General features: G+C 37.4%; 1 protein-coding gene across 1 annotated transcript in view; it reads left to right on the top strand.

The window, feature by feature from the left end:
- LOC140230985 (casein kinase I-like) overlaps nucleotides 1–22,213 on the top strand; it is a 91,199-nt gene that overhangs the window by 66,362 nt on the left and 2,624 nt on the right. Inside the window, exons 5-10 of the mRNA XM_072311131.1 lie at nucleotides 7,453–7,601; nucleotides 9,676–9,910; nucleotides 11,333–11,418; nucleotides 19,304–19,388; nucleotides 20,610–20,758; nucleotides 21,369–21,467. Of these exons, the coding sequence (XP_072167232.1) occupies nucleotides 7,453–7,601; nucleotides 9,676–9,910; nucleotides 11,333–11,418; nucleotides 19,304–19,388; nucleotides 20,610–20,758; nucleotides 21,369–21,467 (803 nt within the window). The remainder of the gene's footprint in view (nucleotides 1–7,452; nucleotides 7,602–9,675; nucleotides 9,911–11,332; nucleotides 11,419–19,303; nucleotides 19,389–20,609; nucleotides 20,759–21,368; nucleotides 21,468–22,213) is intronic.

Here is a 22,213-nt window from a genome sequence, read left to right as displayed (position 1 = left end):
TGCTGCTAGTCAATCTCTGGTTACCCTCTGCTGCTGTCATTCTTTTTGTTGTACAGATCATAATAAACATGTACAGTAGTCCTGATTTTTTTCTAAGGTAGTTTAGCTTTATTTTCCCTCCTGTTACATTTTAAATACTTTCAAGCATTAGAGCATCACATTTTGATAAGGTACATTCATATTGGAATACCAAGGTATTAAATACCACAGTAATAGATACCGCTGTATTTCAGTTGGTATCGTTCTCATTTCTGAAATATTGTGATATTTCTGGCCCAAGAGTACACCTCTCTGAGGTAAGCATTGTTCGCACGCATATCTCCTACAGGGAGAAGACAGGGAATGTATCAGATCATGTTGAGAAATACACTGCTGTACGACTGGTGATCTTTTGTGACAGGATCCACACTCAAATGTTGCATGTGTAATTTATTCAAAGTTTGAACAGCCACCCTAATATTGTGCAATTTCACCATAAGTGTGAATGGCTCTATTATTGATATTACACTCCCTTATACCGGGTAGTTAAGAAAACAAACAAATGGGTGTGGCACAAAGACTATTTTAGATCATCTGAACGATAGGAATGAAGAAATCACACATGGTATGCCATTACTACAGTGACTTGCAATGCAGCTGAGTTTACAAAAAGGAAACATTTTAGGCCAAATTTCACCTTTGCACAAGAAATGCAGGTCACACCTGCTGAGTTTGAACATGGATCACAAGTCAAGCATTAATCATTATTTTACAGTGAGCAACTCTGAACAGAACCAGGAATAATACTTTCACTTTCAAAAACTTAAACACAATAAAATACATGGAGAGGTACTGCACTTTTTTGCCCAATACATTTCAAGGAACTCGAGTATGTATTTGAGCTTGAATGCTCATGGTTCAAGGAGTCTATCAGAAAATGTTGCGAAACTCCATTGTTCTTTTACTGCTTGTAGCTGTTATTATTATGAAGACATTCATTTCCAAAGGTATATGAGCAAGAATCTGATGGAAAAAAAAGACACATTAAAACTCATAAAAGACAGATTGTGTTAAAAATCATGTGAAGAACAGAGTATAAATTTGTTTATACAGTCAACTTCGGATACCTCGACGTCGGATAAGCCGAATATCACTTACCTCGGGGGCAAAATGAAAGTCCCGATTGTTCCTATGGAGTTTCCGTGTATTAAAATTCGCGTAGCTCGAAGAAATAACTCGAAGTTCGGTTACCTCGAAGTGAAATCTACTGTCCCGATCTTAATCAACTTATTGTTTTTCCCAGCATGTAGCTCGAATCGAATTGCAACATCACTCAGCATCTCCGATTAAGCGCGCGTGGACAGCGAAGAAGACGTCACAAATCTTTTCACACTCGACTGTAAATATTCCCGACCAGAACAATCGCGCGCCCAAAGAAATACCCGGTACACAGCTGACAAGAAAAATCCCCAACACCTACCTACATACGTACACGGTATGCACATAGCACCCTTGCCAATGGAGTGCTTACGATAGCACTACGCTCTGCCCATCATCTTCTTTTCTTTAACCACTGTGTTTTAATTCTTGATCATGATAGTCATACCGCGCGCGTAGATTTCTAAACCGTCGTGGCGCACCTGCGTAGGTGTTGGGTGTTGACAGTTATAATATCTTGGCATTAATCACAGTCTACTGTCCAAACATCGATCTCCTGCGTAGTGCCCTTTTTTAACTTTTTTTTTTTTTGCCTTTCACGAAGTATGTTTAATTTATTCTTCCCCGAGAACGCAAGCACTGATTTTTTTTTTTTTCCAGCAATGCGATTATGAAAATATTGTGGAATATGATGTGGAAGTATAGGCCGAGCATAATAAAGAATAGAATAGACAGGGCTCCACACTAACTTTTATCGGGCCACCAGTATCACTGATTTTTATTTTTTGGTGGTCGAATTTACTCGAAATTAAAATCAGAAAATCCAATCATCTTATTTTGTGTTTTAAGATTTAGCAAATAGGCGTATAGATTATTATAAAAGTTGATACCTAAAAATTTAGGAGGTCAAAACTTACGTTTGAAATGAAAAAGTGGGAGCATTTGCCGACATCTGTTAGCATCCGACATTTGTTTTAGCATTGTAAAGAGCCGAAAGTTACCGTTATTCATTTCTTATTGTAAAAGCAATCATCCAACATTTATTAGTCTGTTAGCACCTTACGGAGCCGAATATTATACTGTTAATCATTTTTAAATGTAAAAGCAAACAACCGACATTCATTTTAGCATCTTACGGAGCTGAATGCTATCCTTATCCATTTCCAAACGTGAAAGCAAACATCCGCTATTTGTTTCAGCATCTTATAACTGAGCGGATTAATACCGTTAATCATTTCCAAATGTAAAAGCAACAATCTGTCATTTATTTTTGCATCGTACGAAGCAGAATATTACCGTTATTCATTTCAAACATACGACATTTATTTTATCATCGTACGGAGCCGAATTTTACGGCTGTCCACTTCCGAAAGTTAAATGAATCATTCTGACAATATTATTTTATCATCGAACGGAGCCGAATGTTACTGTTTTTCATTTTTGAACGTCGAAGCTGACATCAGACGTTTATTTTACCATCAAACGTAGCTGAATATTACCGTTATTCATTTCGAAATGTAATAGCAAATATCCAATACTTTTTTTAGTATCATATGGGGCAGAATATTACTGCTATTCACTTTCAAACATGCCAAACGTAAAAGCAATATGTATTTTAGCATCTTCCGGAGCTGAATGTTATTGCCATTTACTTTCGATCGTAAAAGCAAACATCCAGCATTTATTTTATCATCGTAAGGAGTTGAATGTTATTGTTACTCATTTCCGAACGTCAAAGCAAACATCAAACATTAATTTTACCACTGAACGCAGCTGAATGTTACTGTTATTCATTTCGACATTTAAAAGCAAACATCAGACAGCTATTTTAGCATCGTATGGAGCAGAATATTACTGGAACTTCCGAACATAAAAGCGATCATCAGACATTTATCTCAGCATCTTCCGGAGCCGAATGTTATTGTTATTTCCTTTCGAAAGTATCGAAACATCCGACACTTATCTAACCATCGTACGGAGTTGAATATTGATTTTCATTTCCGAACGTCAAAGCAAATATTCGACATTTATTTCAGCGTCTTCCGGAGCCGAATGTTGTCCTTAATCATTTCCGAACGCAAAATCAAATATCTGACGTTAGTTTTAGCACCATACGGAGCTGAGTCTTATCGTTTTTCATTTCCAAAAGTATGAGCAAACATCCGACATTTATTTTAGTATCTTACGGAGCCGATTGTTACCGCTGTTCATTTTCAAAAGTAAAGGCAAACATATGACTTTTTTTGGTGGCGCGACAGGGCCACCAAAATCTTCATTTCTGACATTTTGATTTCAATTCCGATTTTCATTCAATTCATTGACATAAAAGTTGATTCAATTCCAATTGACAAGCATGCAAACAATCGGTAGGCACTATAACAGATACCATGTTGAACATCGATAAACGTCGGATAAGTCGAAGAAAATTCGACGTACGTACGCGTACCTCGAATTTCGCGTACCTCGAATTTCACGTACCTCGAACCATTTTCTTCGGTCCCAACGAATTCGAGGTATCCGAAGTTGACTGTATGTTTTTCCTTAGAGTACACTATTGAGAGAGAGAGAGAGAAAAAAAAAATTTGCGTGAGCTCCTGTTTTGAACAAACTGTGGCCAGTTTTTCTCAAAATAAATCTTCTGTACTAGAACTCTGCAGGAACTGGACAATCTATACTGCAAGTGTTTACCTGTGGTGTAAAAAAAAAAAAAGAAAAAGTGTGAGCACCATTGAGCCCGAAGAACCAGGGAGCGATGCTAAATGGGTCACCCTACCCATTTCCCCAGTTGCAAAGCTGCCCCTGTCCCTTCCAACAATCCCTTCTTACTGAGAGGTCACGTCAAAAAAGGCTTACCGATATAATGCATCATGAGGAGCGCTGAATGTGTGTGTGTCTTTTTGTGCATATACATGTATGTGTGTGTGTTTGGGAGATGGTGATTCATGGCTGAGTTACAGTAATATTAATACCCCAAGACAGCAGAGTGTAATCAAGATTTCAATGTAAATGATATTCACTGGATGAATTAGAGAGGAGGTAGCGTTGCTCTGATGGAGGACCTTACTATTGTAGGAGGGGCCTGTGTGACAAGCAATAGTGGGTGAATTCCACCAATGATGCTTTTCCGAGAAATTGTGATGGCCATGATGGCAGAATTGATGCACCATACGAGTCGTTATGGTAGAGGACTTGTTTGGAAATGTCAGTTGATGAATATTTTCACACAAATTGGAAGTATTTAGTCATATTTCTGGCAGATAAATGTTGAAGAGGAGGAGGAAACACAATGGAATCGCTGTGAGTTAAACATGTCAGAATATTAGTTTCTTGCATTCAGCTTGTTGGGATTTAATTTGTGTATGTGTGTGCAAATATCTTTCACCCCAGATTCGATCCACTTAGCATGCCAACTGATGTCAAAGGAAGAATATGTAATATGATGTAGCAGGTAGAGGAAATATTAATTGTGTGCGTAGTAAATAGATATACCATGCACAGAGGGGCTCTTGTTGAAATTATAGATTCTGACGGGGCAAGAGGGGTGCAGCCCCAAAGAAAAAAATTCATTTTCTGACACCAAGGAATCCATAGTTTCACTCATGGCTCCAAGACAGTGCGTGATATAAATTGTATGTTTTATGTTCCTCCTACTGATCATAAAAAAGGTAGTAAATTTGTTGAAATGAAGATGTTTTTATACTCTAGTCCTTACATTCTGTGTATGGCGATGGATGTGATTTACACGGGTGGTCTGGGAGATAGATGCCCATAGCATTTAACACACGCTATCAATGAAAAAAACACATCGATCTATCATTTTATCAATATGACGTAATGTTCATGGTATAGTGCAATATACAATGAATGTTACATCATGATATAGCATGTTTTTCTCCTTCGGCGTTTTGTTTTCAACATTGCTCATCAGCATCACGCAGTATTATGTTTGGTCACATGATGCTGTGTAGACCAATCACAGTATAGGATATAATAGTTATTAGTCAAATTTATTGATAATGGTAGTAAGTATTACATTTGTGATACCTGTAGAGTACATGCGAAAGCTGTGTGTGTGTGTCGCTCTTTAACAAGGAATTTGGCATTAGAGAGGTAAAGGAAAATAGTGGGTCATTTGCTTTTTTGATTAAGATATCATGCTGTAGTCCTTGTAGAAATCACTTCTATTTTTTATCCAGTAAAACATCTGTAAGAATAACAGAAGTGATGAGATAACTATCATTAGGTCTTAGTGGTATGAATCTGATCCCCCCCCCCCCTTTTGAACACAATTTGATTATTTGTGACATATTATTGATTCCACTAGTCAGATCATCACAACTAAGAGATGTTGAATTGAATATTGGTACTTAGATATGGGGTAGTAACCTTGTGTGAGCATCATTGAAAATTGACACTAGCTGGCCAGAACCTGTGATGGAAACCAGTACATGTGCATGACAAATTTTTCATGATGCGTTAATTAGAATTCACAGTTTAAACACATAGAAAGTAAAAATATTATGTTGATATCAATTTCATATGTTGTTGTTGTCATCGCCTTTATTCATATTTCAGTTCATTTTGGTTTCTGTTGTCATTAGATTTTGTGGTTTGTTTATATCATATCTGTCAACTTTTCTGTACAATAAACTATTGAACTAGTCATGGACAGGAAGGAGAATATTATCATAGGGTGAATGCACTAGTTCATGAGAAAAGATAAAAAAGAAGAAAAATATATAGGGCAGATAGAAAGAAAGATAAATTGTATAGAGTTTCTTTCAAGAGGATATAATCAATTTTAGCAGTCCAATACAGTAAACTCTCTGAAGTACTAAATTTCTTGTTAGAAAATAGAGATATCGGGCAATGAAAACTTAGTTTTGCTCGAAAAGGTACCAAATCCAACAGGATCCAATGAGAAAGCCTTGTGCTTGGGTGACCGCACTTTGACCCCAGAGTATAGGCCAGGCTGGCTGGCTTTCCTGCCTGTATAGCTTTCCAGATGACCCACATATTACTTGATTATTAGTTGTGAATGTTTCATTTCTATACATATGAATTCTTTGAGAGATTGAGAAAACAGGAGGAGAATGTGTAGCAATAATAAATCATCCCAGAAAAATAGACAAAGTCACAAAAACTTGTCACTAAGACAAAACAACATTTACACATTGTTCATCACTGTTAAAATTTCTGTTCCCAAAGGTGCTAAATCCACAACCTCCCCCCCCCCCCAAAAAAAAAAATATATATATATCAACTACGGCAGTATGCGGCCGTGCAGCCGTTCGCGGCAGGTACAGCATACACTGTAATATACCGTCAAACACAGCACTGCACTGTTACATGCACACTACACATATACTAACACACTAGCAATCAACAAAAACCAACCGATAAAATGGGCACGATCTCTGACGAAAGTGAAATTTTTTCACCTAAATGACAACATATCGCATCCAAAATAAAATTTTCGGTACTTCTTAACATAACAGTTAAGAAACAATGGTCCAAGAAACTGGATTTTTTGTTGTTTTCTCGATGTTCATGGATTTTGAAAACATATCCTCACGGAAAGTGGATGTTACCATCAAAAAAAAATGAGAAAAACACGAGAAAGACATCAACAACTCCGCCAGAATTGCGATCTTGTTTGCGGCCAATGCATGTGCGCGCGCTATTTTCACGTGCTTTCGCAATGGGAATTGGCGCTTACGCAATGTTCGCGAGACATGTGAAGGCGTTCAACTAAAGATCGCGGAGCACGCGCGTATTGCATAGGGATTGTACATCGTGCCGCAAGCAGAAATACTACATCGCATATCGCCCTTATCGGCGAAAATTGTGCCGGGTTTTGCCCTGGTAAATCATGAAAACTGCGTTGGTCAATGGTAAATTTCTTTTATGAAAACAATTGCGTTAATGAATAATCTTGTCTATGATATATGAAATGGTTGAAAATAATTTGCCTGATTTGTTTACAAGTTAGAAAAACCCTTAACAATGCTTAAACTGCCGCAAACGGGATATTTTATTCTATATTCTTTGAAATCTGTGTAGACACATACATTTTTCCAAGACACATTTTCTTTGTCCTATTATTGGGTACTATTGTGGGACGTAAAGTTATTGCACGAAAGCACTTACAAGCATGTGAAATAACAATCCAGGTTTTTGTTTTTTTCTTTCCTTTTATACCGTCAGAAGTAGATTTAGCACCTTCTGGAAAGGAACTCTTCATATATAAATAAAATGATAAAAAGTGGATCGTAGATTCATCTCTTCGCCATATCCTTTTCTTCCCATCTGCAGAAGGTGTCCCCCAAGTGCATTACTTTGGCCCCTGTGGGAAGTACAACGCCATGGTCATGGAACTCCTCGGACCAAGCCTGGAAGATCTCTTTGATCTCTGTAACAGACAATTCTCCCTCAAAACAGTCCTACTCTTGTCGATACAACTGGTAAGTGCCAGCCGATTGGATGAACAATTCATCTCTTCCCGATTCTGGGATATGCCATCTTGAAATGGGCTGTTAGAATAGTATATTTTATTAACTTACCCACAAATATCTTCATACACATGTGAGTGAACTTATGTCCTGTGTGTCATATTTGTGTGTGCTGTCTATGTTCCTTTATTTTTCCCCTCTCTTTTACTCAATCACTGAAATGCAAATTGAAGAAGTACAGCTGCTAAGTTCTCATAATACTTCTCCCCACTGTGAGGTACTTAATCTTTCTGGTCAATTATTTATGTTTACAAAGTCAAACTTCACATCAGAGATGGACTCTGTAAAACAGTTTTGTCAATTCAAAAAATTAAATGTAAATTGACAAATTCATCCACCTCAGTGAAAGCCTTTGATATTTCACTAGTAGCTGTTTATGTAACTGGGAGCTTCAGAAGGGATTTCTCTCTTTGCTCTTTTCTATTGTGTTTTACAAGGGGAAAATTACAAAAATAAGTGCCTTCATAATCCATGTGTTTTCTTCATGTTGTATTCCTCCAGTCATGATTCTGGTCATTTTCTACTCCATAAACTTTTTTCCATTTCATGTTTTGTGATTTTATACCAAATGAATGATCATTCCCAATTATATGTATTTTTGACCACACCCAGTTTGACGTACGCAAGTAGCCATAATGGCTACCCTCCCACATCCAGCTTCAAAAACACAATGTGAGCGCACACCTCCCATCTCTAAATTGCAGCAGTTTTCCTGTTTGCAAGACTCTCGCTTCACCGCATACTCATGAGTCTTATTAACCCATTGAAGACTAGTCGCGAGTATACTTGGGCAGGTGTCTGTGGGAATTGTGTGATAAAGCAAAATCAGTTCATCCTCAATGGGTTAATACTCACCAGTCCTGAGAAATGATTCCCCAGTGATTGGCAAGTTTTTGTCCACCTTTCCAAATCTATGAAGAGTGTCCCTCTGATTAAAGGGAAAGTAAACCCAAAGAGCAATGTGGATTGAGTGAAAGCAGTAATATTAATAGAGCACATCAGTGAAAATTTGAGGAAAATCGGGCAATCGATGCAAAAGTTATGAATTTTTAAAGTTTTGGTGTTGCAACTGCTGGGCAAGGAGACTACTAGAGGTTATGACGTATGAGTGGACTACAATATAAAGAAAATAAAAAGGGAATTCAATGAAAATTCAATTTTCATGAAAATTACATATTCCATCAACTTGATACTGACATATGTTAGGGGTAGCACTTATTTCCCCTGCTTTCTGAAAGCGGTTAGTCAAGAAGTCTTTCATTTTGCTAGAAAAGTGAATTTTTGTGGAATTCCTTTTATATTTCCCTTATATTGTGGTCCTCTCATACGTCATAACCTCTAGTAGTCTCCTCATCCAGCGGTTCCAACACCAAAACTTTAAAAATTCATAACTTTTGCATCGATTGTCCGATTTTCTTCAAACTTTCACTGATGTCTTCTACTAATGTTACTGCTTTTATTCAATCCACATTGCTCTTTGGGTTTGTCTTCCCTTTAAAAGCAGCCCACTGTATTTGCTGTAAATCAGTGCATTTTTGTATTTTGAGAATTCAGGTGGCATATTTCCTGTAGTTGCTGTGTTTGACAAAAATTGTAGAGATAAAGCTTTTTGGGGGATTATCATGGCATCTTGAATGCAAGACGAGTATAGCATGCACAAAATTTGAATACAAACCTATACATGGTTTACATTGCCTAGTTGAATTGATTTATCATACATGTCTATTCAAACACAATTTATATTTTGTAGTATGAACTGAAGCTGAGAATTTGTGTATATTTCATGCAATCAGTATATTGGTTTATGTGTATTATCTATTTTTTTATGGAGGGAGGCTGGTGATGTGAATCAAGTTATTACAATTTGTTAGGTGATTATCTGCAGCACTTCTGCAGATAATTTATTTCTTTTTCTCTTTTTGTCTTTATGTTAAATTGTATTGCAATGTATCAGACTGTGTAGTTATTGCACATTAATCATATCTGTCTCTCTCTCTCTCTCTCTCTTGCTCAATTGTCTCCACAGCTACACAGAATAGAATATGTACATACAAAACACCTCATCTATCGCGACGTCAAGCCGGAGAACTTCCTGATTGGTCGGAGCTCCAGCAAGACACAGGGCGTCATCCATATCATCGACTTTGGCCTGGCCAAGGAGTACATTGACCCCGAGACCAACAAGCATATACCCTACCGGGAGCACAAGAGCCTGACGGGCACGGCCAGATATATGAGTATCAACACGCATTTAGGCAAAGGTAATAATAAGGACCGGCATTCGGAGAGGGTTTTCCACAGACCAATTTATGAGGAGCAACAGGCATGTAGGCACAGGTTGAAAGATTTGGCATTTAGACAGGGTCAGATCAATTTATGAGCTCATATTTAGGTAAGGGTATTAAGAAATGCCATGGTATGTCAAAGGGTTGGATGGACAGTTGAACATTAGCTTGCTTTATACTAGAAAAGGTTATGAAAACTGGCATGGGGGGGGGGGGAGGAATAGACTGACTGTATGGGTATCTACATGTTATGAGGCAAAGGTAGAAAGAACTAGGATTCCGAAGGGGCTCCTCCAGTGTGTGAGAATCAATACACAGTGTTAGCCACAGATTTAATGCGTATCATATCAGCATCTACTCGTTCAGTAAAAGGTAACGTGAGATGTTATTCATGTACATGTCAGGCTGGTACGTCAACAACAGGCATTTTTGGAGACAGTAACATTAGCTATCATTTTACATAGCCAGGGAAGACACTACGTGGCAGTTAGTCATAGGTATACATTACAGGAGAGATAATCAGCAATGTTGTGGGCTTGAGCTGTTTTTAATATGTCAGTGTTGTATCTTTGATAGATTAGATTATAGCCTATTCACTGTGCTTACAAAATGATGAATATTTAGTGTAGTGTGTTAAACAGCATTATTTGTTATCTTTCTGTGAAGTCATGTTCTTTTCATGTTTTCAAGGTTCACTGACAAATGTGAATTTTACTGAAAGTCAATCAGGAATGACAGTGCCCTTTCTGCTGTTATTGTATACAATTTTGAAGTGTTAAAGGTCCAGTTTACCTTTGGGAGCAGTGATTTCAAAAATGTTCAAGATATCACATTTGATGCATATGTGTAGGTCTGTTGTATCATAAAACATCCTACCATATGAAATATTTGCAATAAAACCTAAAATATAAGGAGATATCAGGGTTTTTCTCAGTAAACCGTAACTGTATACGGTTTAGTCTGGAAACATTTTTATTATAACTATTGTTCACATTTTGTGTATTTAACAACACTTGACATCGATTATACGGATTCAAATTTTGACAGTGGTTGTTTCTATCCCTAACTCACATTTTAGAACTATTTTAAAGCACTAATGCTTTCATCTGCAAATGGTAAATTATGCCTTTAAGGGGGGAACTGATTAGTCTCCTGTGAAGAGGAGACATGTAGACATGTGGGATGGGAGGGATGTTTGAGACCAAGGCAGGTCTCTTCCCCCACCATACTCATTTTTGAAGCTCATCATGTTTATAATCTTCCCGCAGCCTTTGTTTACACCGAGTGCTACCTTGTGTGTCCAGCGAGTCTCTAAAGTGGATATTCTTTTTCTCTTGCCTCCATCTTTTTCTGTCTGTCTGTCTGTCTGTCTGTGTCTGTGTCTCTTTCTTCCTGCAGAGCAAAGTCGGCGGGATGACTTAGAAGCCTTAGGTCACATGTTCATGTACTTTCTACGGGGCAGCTTACCATGGCAGGGATTAAAGGTAACAGCATCTCGCTTTCAAGCCAGTAAAAAGATAAAGAAAGCATAATGATTCCTTGAATTTACCTCTCAGGGTAAGACAAATAGTTTCGGTTCCTAACTTAATGACAACATCCTTAGACTGTCACTACTTTCACTGAAGACCGCTCTTTACCTGCAAAATCATATTTATGCCGGATTTTCCGTCTCTGTCATGTGCCTTCCCCGGTTTCAAGTCCATTCATTTTCTTCGGTATAAAAACACAGCCTGAAGAGCTATCACAACAGCGAATGTTACAAATGTCAAATACACAACTTCTCAAATGTCAAACACGAGCCGGAAAATGTAGCAAACTGTTTCCCTCCACTTTTCAAATGAAGGTGGCATTTTGGTGGTAACGGGAGAACGTGAGGTTGAATTTCAAGGTAAACAAGTCATTGGATTGGATGTTGAGAAGTGGAAGTGTATCCCGTTATTCTTCCCTGTATCATTCTGTATTTTTTAGAGGCATTTAAAGGTGAGTTATTGTCTTCCTATATGGATTAAATTGAAAAACTCAGATTTACAGTTTAATGGTACTTAGTGATCGCTCCATCAAAGTCATGACAAGAGATACCACACAAGTTTAAATCTGGCCATTGTAGACCTACCCACCACCAAGAAATGTTTTCTGAAAAAATGTGAAATTTCAAAATGTCACATTTTCCTTATTTCTTTCCTGATTTTTGTCATTTTTGGAATTTTCTGTTGGGATTTTTTTCTTTCTCTCTTTTTGAGGTTATTTATTTTTTGGGGGTGGATTCCCTCTTTAATGGTACCACCCATTTCTTCAGATTGTTGAGTTTGTAGATGCAGTTGTTCATTTTTTTTTCAAATATATTTATTCAGTTGTGTGCAACATGGTTTATCATTCTAGTCCACCAAAGGATATGTCTGTGTAAGGGGTCTGGTTCCCCCCCCCCCCAAAAAAAAAAAAAAAAAATACCTCTCATATGACTGTGGGTATAAGATTATGCAGTATATTTAGGAAAAACATATTTTTGTAGAGGAAAAATGATCACTTACCATGCAGCTCATGCCTTCATCACACGGCCTTCATGGAAGGACTGGACAATACTTTTGCAAATTTCCTTACAACTTCAAGCACATACTGTCAGTCGGCAGTTAAGAAACAAGTTATGGCTTGACTGATAGTAGCATGGGGTTTGTTATACTTCAGATAGTGCAATGAATACAAAAGCATATTAAAAACTTTTCTGCCTGTTCTGTCAATAGCAATTATTGTGCCCTTTTGTTGAATAATATGATATACCTGATATATACTTTTCAGGCCTCGCTATTTGGGAAACATTTAAACTAACTTGAGCTCTGACATCTTTTGTTGATACATATGTAAAAATGGGGAGGAAACCCAGAATGGGGCATTCAATTAAGATTTGAATCAACTTCCGGTGTGAATTATCATTGGTATATATCATTTTTAACCCAAGTGGTCTTCCATAACTTTTACCGTCGTGTTACAGAGGTTACAGTCTTTAATCTTGTGTAATACAAAGCTGCCCACCTGAATGCATTTAAAAACTAGAGAAGCACTCTGAGAGCACAAACCTCCACCAAGCAGCTCATTTCCACTGCTGATCTTGTTCTTCCATAGATATATCGGTGGTTTCCGCCCATGTATGCATGCTGAGTATTGCCCGATTTCCCAGTATGGAAGCCTTTTCTAAAAACATCATCAACTTCAGCTGCGAAGCACGCCTTGCCCTAGCAGAAATAGAGCACGCGCTTGAGTGCGCATATGCAAACCTCAAAAAAATGTTCAGCTTGAACTCCAAATTCATTGACCCTACCTGCCATAATATGGAAAATCCTTCACAAAATCCATTAAAAATTCCCAGATCACTACCAAAAATTAATCATCTGTTCCTTGTGTCATTCTCAACCTTTCTTGTAAATTTTATCCAAATCCGTTCACAACTTTTTGACCTATATTGCACGCAGACAAACAAACAAACAAACAATCACCAGTGAAAACATAACCTCCTCCCTTGGCAGAGGTAACAAAATTGCAAAATGTGAGGTTGCCGTATTCAGGTAAACTGTAATGCAGAGCAAGAGCTGTACCATGCTGACTTGATATCTGCCAGTTCCTTGGAATGCTGAACCAGTGATGTAGTTTTGGATTTGTCTGCATTCCTGTGGGTGTTCATTACAGTAAACTCCACATAAGTCACCTGCACTTATGTGGAATAATCAGCTAAATCAATGATAATGGTGAAGTCCCAATTTTCGTTCATAGGCTTACGTGTATTATTCCTCCATACAAGTCCATTTTTCTTGATAATCAACTTATCGCCTAAATTAGTCAATTTCTGATAACAATTTCAAAGAAAAATCAGTAGATTTGCAACACCTATTAAAGTCTTATTATGTCGTAAAGTGTAGTGAATCACTGTTAAAGTGCACCATGCATTCATTTTGTTTTACACAAAACTTAGTCTCCAGACTTGCTACAGGCTTGCCCAAGTTTACACAAGCCAGCAGAAGCATAGAAGCAAATCCTGAATGTATGCAGCTTCATACATACCTGTACACACAAAGACTACTGCTACGCAAACATTGTTGATACACTCATGATAGTTTTCTTGGAAAGCGATAATCAGCCAAGAGTGAGTAAAGCTACAAGACAAGACAATGCCGATTCCATTATTTTCAGGCGGCTTTAGATGTGTGTTTAGGGGATGTACATTAATAGCTGGAAAAACGCATTTGCCTAATTATATTGAGTTCTATTGCGTCCTGTGGGCTAAAGTTTTATTGTGCTTCATAGCAAGATGATTAAATTGAGATGCAATAAAGATGGCGTGATCCATGGTTCAAATATTTAATCTGTTGCAGTTGGGCATGATTTAGTCTTTGAAATAGACATTGAAAAGGTAAAATGCGATGAAAACTTTCACCATAGTTACATGATAAGTATCAGCAATTTATCAACCAAAAAATTTGTCAACCAACAATTTGTCACATAATGAAAGGTAATTACAGACACTTTTTCATTTCTCATTGATGCAAGTAAGCTAAATGCAGCGTTGAAGGCACCATGCTGCAAATGATGTTCGTTATTCCGAAGGTTCGCTATTCCGAAACACACACATTCCCTATACCTGTGTAAATGTTAATCAGAAAATGAAATAGGGTTCGTTAAGCCGAACATGAAATTTTGTAGCATTATAGCAAAGGTTCATTATTCCGAAAGTTTGCTAATCCAAATATGAAATATGGTTTCTTATTCCAAGGGTTGGTTTGAAAATGAAATAGGGTTAGTTATTCCAAAGGTTCGTTTGTCCAAATATAGATACGGTTCGTTAATCCGAAAATGAAAAGACGGTGCATACTAATGAACCTGCGGGATAACAACTGTAAGCGATGCTGCACCAATTTCATTTTTCTTCCTGTTCTTTTTCCTTCTAAATAGGTCCCCAGAAGTCGGGGTGCAACTAATAAATATACGCAGGTGCGTATATCGCTCACACTGCCATGCACTTCCGAGACTCATTAGCACTAACAGATGTGTATCTTTCTTTTTTTTTCGCGTCCATTTAACTTGCTTTTCTTCACATCATGTAGATGATGTGAAGTTTCATTAACATGCGACATGATCACATGTATTTTCATACCTTAAACACCCAAAATGCGAAGGTTCATTCATCCGAAAATGAAATAGGGCTCGTTATTCTGAAGGTTTGTTGGTTCAAAAATGAAAAGAAGATGTGTACTAACGAACGCTCGGAATTACAAACCTTTGTTTTCGGATTAACAAACCTTCGGCATAATCAAACTTTTTCTTTATAATTTTTGGATAAACAAAACTTTGGAACAATGGACCTTATTTCAATTATGGATTAACGAACCTTTGGAATAATCTTCACATCATGAGAAGATCGTTGAGAAGATAAGATTGATTAACGTGCGAAATGATTACATGCACTGTATTGTCATATTTGAAACATCCAACAAGCGTTGAGAATAATATTTGTCACTATTTTTAATCACAAGAATACTCTAGCACTTTCTGTTCTGTTCATCAATACAGTGTCATCGTACAATGCATGCTGTACTGCACAGCATACGGTGTAGATCATTTTTACCGTAAAAAGGCTGGTCTTGCCTTAAAGGATACCCCCCCCCAACATAAATTGCGATTATGTTGTAAAGCTTCAAGATTTCACGCTTTTATTTCATGACTTTTTTCTAGAGTTTTGTGCAGCTCTCGATACCAAATATGCATGCCCCGCTTATATGATTACAGAGTTATGTCAAATTTTCACATGGCATGTCCAGAAAAATTCGATATTTTGCATTTGTTTGTGTGTAAAGTCAATTGGGACTGGAATATACACTGTTTTTAGCAGATACTGTTATCAAACTGTATTTTCATTGGATTCTTTTCAGTCTATATTATTGTCATTTGTTAATACAAATAACTCTGCTAGATCATAAAACAATGACATACATTAGATTAAAAAAACAAAGAAATACATGTAACATAAGAAATGAAAAACAAAGAAATACACAAGAAACTAGTGCAAACTATGGAAACACTGCACATATTCTTAATTATGCTATGTGTAGATTAGTAGAGCTTGTTTATGATTTCTGTCATTCAAGTTTGCTTTAAATCCCTCCATGACAAGATATATACAATAAAAAGTACCAAAACATTCCATTTGCCTACATAACGTGAACTAAATTAGTATTAAATATGCCTATACCATTAATTACTAATTTGCACAAGTGTATCACATATTTCAAACATGAAATAAAACAATTGGACAATGAACACCTTCTTTTTTGCGTATAATAACCTTGATCAGGGATTTCTAGACACTTGAATATCTAAAAAATTGAAAAGTGTCCATATATGATTAATTAAGAATATCTGTAAAGATAAGAGGAATCATATTAATTTGACTATACATGTAAAAAACATAATGAACTATGTGTATACTAGATTTGGTTGCAATCGGACAATCGACAGCTTGGGGGGGGGGGGGCTTTAGGCCCCTCCCCCAGTTTTTCCAGCCTCCAAAATACCCCAGTCTTGTTAGGATTAAGAGTATATTTGAGGTAAAGGCCTACCGATAGCACAACGATGCTCGGAGGTAAAACAGCTTGAACTGATGATTTCAATTTTATGGGGTTCCGAGTATGTTGGGTTTTTTTTTAATGAACATCTTAATGAAAGTAAATTGAGAAATAATAATCTTCATGCATTTGCAACGCGAACTTCTAAGCATTAACCCTAACCAGGCCGGGCTTTTTGACCTATTCTGTGGCCAGGGGAGGGTTGATTCACACATTCATCACATTCGAGATCTTGGCCATCGATCGCACAATCGCCCTGAAAATTGGCACATGTATTACTTGTCGCGTAATCTCCCAAAATGTAAAAGAAAAAAAATTGATTTTTTTTTTTTTTTTTTTTTTTTTTTTTTTTTATTGATTAATATGCATGAAATCATGAATTTTGCTCTTATTCAGAAAATAAAGCTAATGGCATCCTAATTTTTGGTGACATTATTCCTTGTAGCATTCCTAACAATGTACTTGAAAAAAAAAATCTGGTATCAAGCTTGTACAGTTTTGTATGTATTCTATTGTTTTATGAATTTCTTATGTATTTCTCTGTTTTTCAACCTTTTTTCTTTTTTTTTCCACAAACTTTATGACAGAACCTATTTCAAGCATATTTATGCTAAAATTAATTTATTTCAGCCATTGAAAGTGAAAATAAACATATCTTTTTGAATAAGGTGAAAACACTTGTTGCATAGACTTTGTACACAAAATCATGTTTTTAGCCATTTTTGGTCTGACAAGCATGTATAAAAGGTTGTGCAGCGTCGTAACGGTACGTCCGATTTTCGCGAAAATGGTGTCATAGGATGTGCAAGACTTGAAAGTAAAAAGTCAGCAAGCGGCGCAGTCAAAGAAATTGTGCGGCAGAATGGTCGCAGAAAATGTGGGGGCTTGATTCAACCCCCCCCCCGGGCCCTTTTTAATGTTACCGGTAATAGGGATGGTCATGTCTGTAGTGCAATCTGTAATCCTGCCAAGCTGAATCAAATTGAGCTGCATGGCGCTCCCGTTCTATGATATGACAATGCTGCTCATAGGTTGATTTTACTTTGACTTACGCAGAAGTTGAATGTCACCAAAGTCGATGTGTTTCCCCCAGTCCTGTAGAGATCGACTTACGTGGAGTTGACTGTAATTTGTTTTTGGCTTGTCTGTAGTGAATTGATCCCATTCTGTAATGTGATAATTAGTGCGGGAATGGAGGGGGGGGGGGAGAGGGCTCAAACTTGGGGCTTATGGAGCTCTGGCATGATTTTTACCACTCATTTGCTGCCAGTGGTATTGAAATGAATAAACTCTAAGTATATTACCCGGTATTTTTCATTCGCCTCCACCATCATGACTGTTTCCCCCGACTTCCCCCAGCCCTTCTCTATCATTGGCATTCTCAGCCCCACCTCCCACGACCCCTTGACCTTTTGATCGAGAAACGAATGATACATTAGATGAGTGACAAAAATTAAGCAAAGAATTGGCCAGGTATTGATGTTCAAGAGCTATGGAAGAGATGAAGCATTACGTGCAGGGATTTTTGCTACTCCGTGCACCCTAGTCAACTACAGCACGCTATTGGTGCATGATATCACCGGCTGCACTGACGTGTTGACTTATCAGATATGCCCCTCTATCATGTACACTTAATGTTTTTGAACTGTCTGGCCTATCTTCGAAAGGAAGCAACAAATCTGGCCGGTCTGTTTACAGAGTGTAGCGGTACTTCATTGTGAAAATTTGTATGGCTGAAGAGATAATCATGTTTTGTTTGTGTCATTGTTTTATCATTTAACCTGCGTGTGAATCAGAAGGGCTGTTTACACTGTACAATTTCTTTCCTAGTTAAGTGGCCCTACCTTGTCAAATCAGTAGCAGACAGGGTGTGTATTAAAATAAAATGTTACTGCATAAAGCAGTAGTCAAGTGCATTATAGATTGATGTAATTCTTATAAATGTAGATGTGTACATAGGAAAAGATGTAGACAAAAGACATTGGACATGTACAACAATAGTGCATGCTGAGTTGCACAGAGTTAACCCGTTGAGGACAAGCCCCGAGCAAGTGTCTGTGGGAAATGTGTGTTGTAGCAAAATCAGCCCGTCCTCAATGGGTTAATCAAGTATTAACATGTATGCCTGCATAGAGACATCATGCTTCTGTGAAAAACACACAGGAATGGCTCAGCAGTACATGTATTGCATGATACAATGCCTCTTGATACTGTAGGCCCTGTACAGTATGTCCCCCCCCCCCCACCCAAAAAAAAAAAAAAAAAAAATACAATTGGATTTTCTGCATAATTGATAACACCCAATATGATTAAACCATCTAAATGCTACTTCAGGGTCTTAAAAAATAACATCTTAGCTCTATTTTGCAGAAGACCCCATTCAATTTGATGAAGCAGTCACAGAGAAAGGTGGATTGTTGCAAAGCATGTCATGAGTCTTACTTTTCCAAGTTTAGCACTTGGATGCTCTTGGAACTGCATATTAATGTGTGAACACAATAGACAAAACTTGGAGGGAAGAGATTCCTGACATGCTCTACAAAATTCCTAATTTCTCTGTAACAACTGAAGCATATCAAATGGGGTTTTCTGTAAGATGTGGGCAATGAGTTATAGTTTCATACTCTGAAATTGTATTTTGATTGATTTATTATTTTTAAAGTTATCGTTACGGAGGGGACCGTTGTAATTTTTTTGGGGGACATACGGTATATTTGACAGGTACTAATGTACAAGTTTCGCCCTGTTTCTGCATCCCCAGGCTGACACGTTGAAGGAGAGATACCAGAAGATTGGGGACACAAAGAGGGCCACGCCCATTGAAGTTCTGTGCGAGAATTATCCAGGTTTGTTGACCCATTTGGGCGGGACCACCAGGGGTGCGGTCAGACTTATTAATGTCATCCATAATGATAGTCAAAATTTATGTCATGCTTTCTTTTCCTGTTGTAAAGGGGAATCAAGTAAATCAAGATGAATTTGATATCTGAACCTGCATTATCCTCCTTCAGTAATTGACCTGAAAACATTGTGAGATATGCATGAGCATATAATGGCTCACCCGCAAACCTAACCACTCTGACTGTAACAAATGGAAAAAATGTAAATAACGTTTATGTAATCGTGCATACTTGGGTGCTATGAAGAATACATATGAAGGAGAGAAATTAGATATCATTTTGATGAAAATCTTGGCTTTGCATGTGTAATGCCAGATCCTACCATTGCACCTGCAGAAACTACGTCTTCGTCAGAAATTGATTTTTTTCCCCCCAGTTTCAGTGTTTGAATTTCGTAAATCATTGCACAAAATATAGTGAGAAGCATTAGATGTTTTTGTTCTCTTGAGATTTTTAGTGTCAGATGTAGTGGTGAGGATATTACTAAAATGATCTGGGATTGTTTGGCCTCCAGCAAAATAATTTGCCTTGACAAGATGTGGATCTGGATCTTTACAATGCAGGGCCCTACTTGGCATAAATGCATTGGTACTTGTGTGGGATCTAAGTGGGATCTATTTCATGCGTGGGTTGTGACTCTCTCACACACAGGATCTCTATTCATAGGCATAATTTGCCATTTGCAGATGACACAAAAACCCAGCATTAGTGCTTCAAAATAGTTCTAAAATGTGAGTCAGAGATAGAAACAACCAATGTAAAAATTTGAACCAGTATAATTGATGTTAAATATTGCTAACTATACAAAATGTGAACTATAGTTATAATAAAAATGCTTCCAGACTATTGAAACCGTCTACAGTTATGGATTAATGAGAAAAATAGTGATATCTCCTTATATTTTAGACTTTATTGAAAAATTTTATATGGTAGGATGTTTTGTGATACAACTGACCTACACATAAGCATCAAAAGTGATATCTTGAACGTTTTTTTAAATCACTGCTCCCAAAGGTAAACAGAACCTTTAAGAAATCTTGTGCTTTCCGTGCCATGCCTTTGAGCGTCATTTCATGCACTGCTTAATTTGATGGCATGATTTTCCATTCTCAGATGAGTACATTCCTTGATCATCCTTATTCTGTCTCCCTCTCAAACTTTCTACAGAGGAAATGGCTACATATCTCAGGTACGTCAGAAGACTAGACTTCTTTGAGACGCCAGACTACAGCTACTTGCGCAAACTCTTCGCCGACCTCTACGAGAAGAAGGGATACACGAATTCACACGAGTTTGATTGGACCGGGAAAGAGACGGTAGGCCCATGATCTGTCTTTTGAGATTTTATGTCAATTCATTCTAATGAGGGAGTTTTGCTTATAAATATGAAAGTAGTAGAACAGAGAAGAGTTAAGTTTAGATTTGATTAACATCAGCAGAAATTATTCATGAAATTATGGCTATGTAAATATAGGTACACCACTCAACCAAATTGTGTCCCATATTTTATCTCAAAATAGATGCTGTAGTCACATAAATGACATCTCTTACACATCACTTACCTTTTGTCTTTGAATTGAGGTGTCTTCAGTGTTACCTTTTCATCTTTCTTTAATGAAAAGGTTCCATTTATGTTCATGTTTGATTGCAAACATTATCTTTGTCATACATGTCTACCACTCTACCATAATGGCCAATGAACCTGATTTGAGAAGATTTGTGTAAAGTTTTAGGTTATCTTGTTGGTCTTGTAGAATTGATGTGCACCAATATTTGCAAGTAAGATGAGAGAATCCAGACAGAGAATACATCGCAATCCATCAATTTCAGTGACATCAAGTTATGTCGCTGGAAGTTTGCTCTGGTTAGGTAGTCCGATTGTGATGCACTCTTTGACTCTGATCATTTCATTTGACCTCATGATAGATATCTCATGTGCCAAGCTCCACGACAGAAGGTGGACCCACTTCGCCGCCCAAAGACAACCGAAGAGACGACAAGGACAACAAACATGGCGTCCGAGGGGTAAGTTGGGATTTAAAGTCTCTGTCTTTCCGCATAATGATGGGTATTGCATGATGATGGGTATGATGATGGGTATTGTGGTGGTAGTGGTGGTGGTGGTAATGGTGATGATGGTGATGATAATGTTGATGGTGATGATAATGTTGATGATGGTGTTGGTGGTCATGGTGGTTGTTGTAGTGGTAGTGATGATGTTGGTTGTGGTGGTGATGATGATGGTAGCTGTGGTGGTAATGGTGATGATGGTGATAATAATGTTGATGGGTACTCTTGTGTTGATGGGTACTCTTGTGTTGATTGTGGTAAATGCTTCCTTCACTGATCAGAGATTACAAGTGAAGAAGAAGAAGAAAAAAAAAACTGTATTTCTTGATGGGTTAAGACCTAAATAGATGGGATAGATGTTATGTCATTGATGATGTTATGATCATGGTGGTGATGGTGGTGGTAGTAGTGATGATGATGATGATGATGATGATGTTGGTATTTATGGTGTTGATGCTTACTGTTGTTTTGATTGTCACTACTTCCTTTTTCACTGATCAGAGATTACCATTGAAAAAAAAATATATATATATATATTTCTTGATGGGTTAAGACTTAAATATGTGGGGTAGATATTGTGTCATCACATTTAAAAGAAATGCTGTAAAAACATGTACAGCATTAATTGTCAGTCTTAGCAACAAACACTCCATTTTTCTCTACAGCTATGGTATATTTTGCTGCTGAATGCATGTTTCAGT

Source organism: Diadema setosum, chromosome 7, assembly GCF_964275005.1.
Source record: "Diadema setosum chromosome 7, eeDiaSeto1, whole genome shotgun sequence".
NCBI lineage: Eukaryota > Metazoa > Echinodermata > Echinoidea > Diadematoida > Diadematidae > Diadema > Diadema setosum.
The sequence above is the reverse complement of the archived record's forward strand: the minus strand, read 5'-3'. Positions and strand labels throughout refer to the sequence as shown.